Source organism: Schistocerca americana, chromosome 4, assembly GCF_021461395.2.
Source record: "Schistocerca americana isolate TAMUIC-IGC-003095 chromosome 4, iqSchAmer2.1, whole genome shotgun sequence".
Taxonomy (NCBI): Eukaryota; Metazoa; Arthropoda; class Insecta; order Orthoptera; family Acrididae; genus Schistocerca; species Schistocerca americana.
In genome coordinates this window covers 820,286,390-820,292,389 of record NC_060122.1, presented here as the reverse complement: position 1 = coordinate 820,292,389, position 6,000 = coordinate 820,286,390, and the positions used below count along the sequence as shown (strand labels likewise).

The 6,000-nt window shown below is 47.6% G+C and overlaps 1 protein-coding gene across 1 annotated transcript in view; it reads left to right on the top strand.

Moving 5' to 3' along the window:
- Positions 1-266: 266 nt before the first annotated feature.
- LOC124613828 (SEC14 domain and spectrin repeat-containing protein 1) overlaps positions 267-6,000 on the top strand; it is a 108,479-nt gene continuing 102,745 nt past the window's right edge. Inside the window, exon 1 of the mRNA XM_047142551.1 lies at positions 267-668. Coding sequence (XP_046998507.1) covers positions 267-668 — 402 coding nt within the window. The remainder of the gene's footprint in view (positions 669-6,000) is intronic.

Here is a 6,000-nt window from a genome sequence, read left to right as displayed (position 1 = left end):
CTGATAGAGGTACTCAAAGTACCCTCCGCCACACACCGTAAGGCGGCTTGTGGAGTATGGGTGTAGATGTATATGTAGAACAACACAGCGTTGCGAATCGCTCGCACTGTTATCAGTATGATTAGTTTTCTCACACAGCTCTTACGTGCTGGTACAAAGGTTCATTAACAATCGTTCTTCCTGTACGTCGTTTGCGACTGGAAAGGGGAGATATGACAATTGTAATCAAAATTGCCTTTGCCACAGCATAAGATGGCCTGCGGCGTATGGATTTAGAAGCCGATGTAGACGAATACTTCCGGCAACGCCAGCGCGCGGACTGCGAGTGTCGTTGTACACACTGTGAGGCGCTGGTGGCGGTGCTCGCAGGCGCGGACCTGGCGCAGCGGTGGGAGCAGTCGGGCCTGGAGGCTCCAGACACGGCGGACGCGCGCGCGCGGCTGCTGCAGCAGCTGGAGGGGCTGCGCGCGCGCCGCGGCCGCCTGGAGGACGCGTGGCTGGCGCTGGAGGCGAGCGAGCTGGAGCGCGGCGTGTCGCGCGTCACCGCCTGGATACTGGGGCCGGCCGAGGCGCGCCTCAACGCGCACGAGGCCAGCGGCGTGGGAGCCGCCGCCGCGCACACCGACCGCCTGCGGCGCGACCACGAGGCGCTGGAGCTGCTCTGCCGGGTAAGTGTGCAAGGGGGGCGTGGCCCTGGCTGGCTCTGGCTCTGGCTAAGTGTGCCGCTGGACCCTCTCTGTGCACTCGAAAAGCTACCTGCTGCTGTGCACTGCCTGCTGTAAACCTCTCCGGAAGATGTCGAGCGAATGCCATGTGACACTGCCTCCAGCCTTTCTAGTGGCCTCAGTTCTGTCAGGAAGAGTCTAAAGGTTTCTTCACCCCTGGCCTATCAAGCTGAAGTCGCTCACTGATTATTGCATCACTGGCCATTAAAATTACTACACCACGAAGATGACGTGCTACAGACGCGAAATTTAACCGACAGGAAGAAGATGCTGTGATATGCAAATGATTAGCTTTCCAGAGCATTCACACAAGGTTGGCGCCGGTGGCGACACCTACAACGTGCTGACACGAGGAAAGTTTCCAACCGATTTCTCATACACAAACAGCAGTTCACCGGCGTTGCCTCGTGAAACGTTGTTGTGATGCCTCGTATAAGGAGGAGAAATGCGTACCATCACGTTTCCGACTTTGATAAAGGTCAGATTGTAGCCTATCGCGATTGCGGCTTATCGTATCGCGACATTGCTGGTCGCGTTGGTCGAGATCCAATGACAGTTAGCAGAATATGCAATCGGAGGGTAATAGGGAACGCCGTGCTGTATCCCAACGGCCGCATATCACTAACAGTCAAGATTACTGGCACCTTATCCGCACGGCTGTAACGGATCGTGCAGCTACGTCTCGATCCCTGAGTCAACAGATAGACACGTTTGCAAGACAACCATCTGCACGAACAGTTCGACGACGTTTGCAGCAGCATGGACTATCAGGTCGGAGACCGTGGCTGCGGTTACCCTTTACGCTGCATCACAAACAGGACCACCTGCGATGGTGTACACAATGACGAACCTGGGTGCACGAATGGCAAAACGTCATTTTTTCGGATGAATCCAGGTTCTGTTTACAGCATCACGATAGTCGCATCCCTGTTTGGCGACTTCGCGGTGAACGCACATTGGAAGCGCGTATTTGTCATCGCCATACTGGCGTATCACCCGGCGTGATGGTATGGGGTGCCATTGGTTACACGTCACGGTCACCTCTTGTTCGCATTGACGGCACTTTGAACAGTGGACGTTACATTTCAGATGTGTTACGACCCGTGGCTCTACCCTTCATTCGATCCCTGCGAAACTCCACATTTCAGCAGGATAATATACGACCGCATGTTGCAGGTCCTGTACGGGCCTTTCTGGATAAAGAAAATGTTCGACTGCTGCCCTGGCCAGCACATATTCCAAATCTCTGACCAATTGAAAACGTCTGGTCAATTGTGGCGGAGCAGCTGGCTCGTCACAACATGCCAGTTACTACACTTGATGAACTGTGGTATAGTGTTGAAGCTGCATGAGCAGCTGTACCTGTACACGCCATCCAAGCTCTGTTTGACTCAATGCCCAGGCGTATCAAGGCCGTTATTACGACCAGAGGTGGTTGTTCTGGGTACTGATTTCTCAGGATCTATGCACCCAAATGGCGTGAAAATGTAATCACATGTCAGTTCTAGTATAATATATTTGTCCAATGAATTCCCGTTTATCATCTGCATTTCTTCTTTGTGTAGCAATTTTAATGGCCAGTGGTGTAGATCCCGTAAAGCTACCGGATTGCAGGGATGCTATTTTTACATTTCATCCACTAATCCACGTAATACCACACGCTTTCTAGGTGATTAAGAAAGGGTAATTTAGCAAACCAGTTTATAGCCTCTCTACTAGTAAACAGAATCATAATGTAATTAATTTTTTGTAACCTGATTGTTAAGTTAGTAGCAGAGCTCACATTTGTTGGTTGTAAATAAGATTCAGGTTTTATGATACCTTGCAGTTTAGTATCAAATGTCAGTTGCTATGATTTCTAACTCTTAAATTCACACTGTCGAAATCATAGTTCTATCTTTCATACACATGAACCCAGTACCGGCGATAATGTTTCTAGTTATTTGTTATAATCAATGTAAGATACATTCTGCATACATCACTTGTAATATCATTCCATCTCACCCACGTTAATTCATCATGTTATGCACTTTCATGTCTCTAATGCGAGCATACACCTTGCGTCCACACTCCAGCCTCAGACTATACAGGTTCCACACTGTTCCCTCACATAACGTCTTTCGGCTGCACCAGTCGTGCTACAGTCAAAAGAGAACCAGTGGTGGAGGAAAGTATACGCCACACATGGCTAAGTTGAGCGGAAATGTGACAGGGTGCCTCTGTGCTCCTCAAATCAGGAATGAGTGTGGACGCAGGTCTTGTCAGTTTGGAAGATGAACGTCATCAGCACGCCCGACATGAAGACACACAACAAAAGGTAACATTTGGTCCTGAGAACATTTAAATGAACATCCCGGGTGGTCACAGAAAACACCTCCAAAATATCACATACCCATCTCTGGCCTCAGCCACATTTTCCACAGATTCTGGGTTAAACTCCTCATTCGGCTGTCGGTGAACTCGATGCCTTGCATAATTCGAAAATACGCAGTATCGTCACTCAGTGAACAACACGTCACATCTCCATTCAGCTACTGACCATTCCTGTATTATTTGTACCGTTGAAGATATGTAGCCTTCCACGCTGCTGTAAGCAATGGCGTTTTAAAAATATTTAGCTCCAAATCTCCATCGCACGCGTGCTCGGAAACTGCTTCAGATGGTTCTGCTTTCACTGACAGTAACAACTGTTGTAGTCTTTGAAAGCGACTGCCGTGGACAAGGCATGACACTCGGTTCTGATCCTCGTCGATGACGATTTGTTTACGACCCCTCTGCTTATTCTACATGGCTGTGACTGGTATCCCATCCCTTGTCGCAACTGGACAACCCGCATTGATACATCAACAGATCAGACAGCTTCACCTATGGTATGGGCATGGACACAGCCAAACACAATAGCCCCTCTCCGCCATCCTATCACGTCCGCACGTCGACCCATCTTCCTGTGCCCAATGTATACATTTGACTGGTACATATGCAACACAGAATTGCCATTACGTACGTCGCTACATTGCTTGGTGTCATTTCAATACCATCTACACCGCTCTGATTGAACTCTTGCTCTTTTAATGGTGTGGGTAATATAATGTCTGATGAATATATCATAGAGTTGCACGTGCATATAGATTCCATCTTGCAAGTACCACTCTCTCTCATGGCTTGTGCTAAATATGTTCTGTTTCAACGTTTTCTTGTCAGCCAATAAAAACTGAAACTTGTTTATTTGGTTCTGAAACTGCTGAGTGCAACTGAACGTACTGTCACTTTGCTTGTCTTTATCGTTTGAACACTGACCTACAGAATTTGCCCTGACAAATACAGCTCAGACTTATTATTTTCATTTATAACGCACAATATACATGGATAACGCATTCTGACTATTAACTAACACAAAAGAATGGCCCTGAATTAGAAGAAATCCTAACAATAACCCATACACTTCATAACTCACTTACCTCACAGAAAATCTTCATGACACGAACTACAGCAAATACAGCAAATATGCAGCCAGCTAAATAAAAAGATTCTTACTACTGTAGGCTCTAACTACTAAAAGGCATGTGGTTAGCAAAGGACAGATTTTGTTGCAAAGCAAACGAGGCATTTAACAGATTTTACCTTAATCATGTGACATCCAGTTCGAAAAATTATATAATCGTCAATAATTCCATTACCCACATTTTACAATCCATGTCCGACCATTATTAAATCTCCATGACGGACACACGTCCAGACCGTCTCGTCACGCTAACACTGCTATCACTGCTATCTATTAACTTTCAACCTCAATCACTGCCGACTTTTAACTTCCAAGTGCGAGTTCGACCAGCCACAGAGTCTCTTACAAAGGGCGCACAGCGCTGTCAGTGATATTAATGCAGGGGGCTGCCAACATAGGAACATATAAACAGGCAAACTTACAATAGCAACAGCAGCATCTAGGAAGTGACTGATTTTGTGACACTTCACGAGTTCCTAACCAGTAACTAATTATATAGTTTCATCTGTATGCTTTGTAGCTTAGTTTTTGAATTTTCTGCTTGTTCATTTAATATTTGATAGACACAGCTCTCGTGTTTTCGTTTCTGTCGGCAAGTATGCTTTGGTAGTTTAGGTTTTGAATCTCTGTGTGTTAATCTATTACACACACTTCTTGTGTTTCTGTCAGTGTCTACAGTAGAGTCCACAGCGCATGTCGATAGTCGTTTGTCTGTCGGTGTAATATAGTTCCAGTCTTCAGTGTGGATAGCGAATGTGATTGCCGTGTGCGGATGCGAGCCAAGTCGGTGACACTTCGCTCGCAGCTCCAAGCTATGTTAGCTTCACAGCTTGAAACTTGAGGCTGCTGTGGATGGACATCAGGGTTGTGGGCCAGCTGCGTGGATCCAACGGACGTGAAGCACGACTCACGAGTCTGCCAGACCAGTTACTGCTCACATTGAGATTGAATCCTCACCTATGGTTGAGTAGTTGAGTGGGAGATCGGCTCAGGGCGTGGCAGGCTATGAAAGACTTCCTGGGGGGCGAAACGTAAGACCTCCCTGATTACTCTGACAAATAGATTCCAGGAGCGAGGAAAAATCTCACCCTGCAAGATCCGGGCAGTCACAGAGGGTGGGCTTATTGATAGTTGGGAGCTTCAATGTTAGGCACATTATGGAGCCCCTTAGGGACATAGCAGCCAAGGAGGGGAAGAAAGCCAGTGTGCACAATGGATGGAGTCATTCAGATATTCAGATGTGGAATGGGTCCTTCCAGATGCCATGAAGAGTGTAAGGCGTAACCAATTGCAGCTGGTGGCTCACATCGGTACCAGTGATGTGTGTCACTTTGGATCGGAAGCAGAGCTCACCATTTGCAGCATAGTCGACAGTACCAGTAGCGGAAATCTGGTGCAGAGTTGAGTGGATGGGTCTGAATCAGAGGCTCAAACTGATCTGCGACCATGTGGGCCCCAGATTCCTCGACTTGTGTCATAGGGTGGTGGGGTTTCGGGTTCCGCTAAGTAGGTCAGGAGTCCATTACATACAAGAGGCGGCTATACGGATAACAGGTGATGTTTGGCGTGGACTGGGCGCTTTTTTTTAGGTTAGAGGGTCTCTGGGAAACATCAAAAGGGCATCAGTCTCAAAGGGTGCATGGACGAACACAGGAAGAACGCAGATCTAGGAACCATCGGCATAACAGTTGTAAATTGTCGTCGCTGTGTTGGGCAAGCACCAGAACTCGAATTGCTAATAGAAAGCACTGATGCTCAATTCGTTATAGGCAC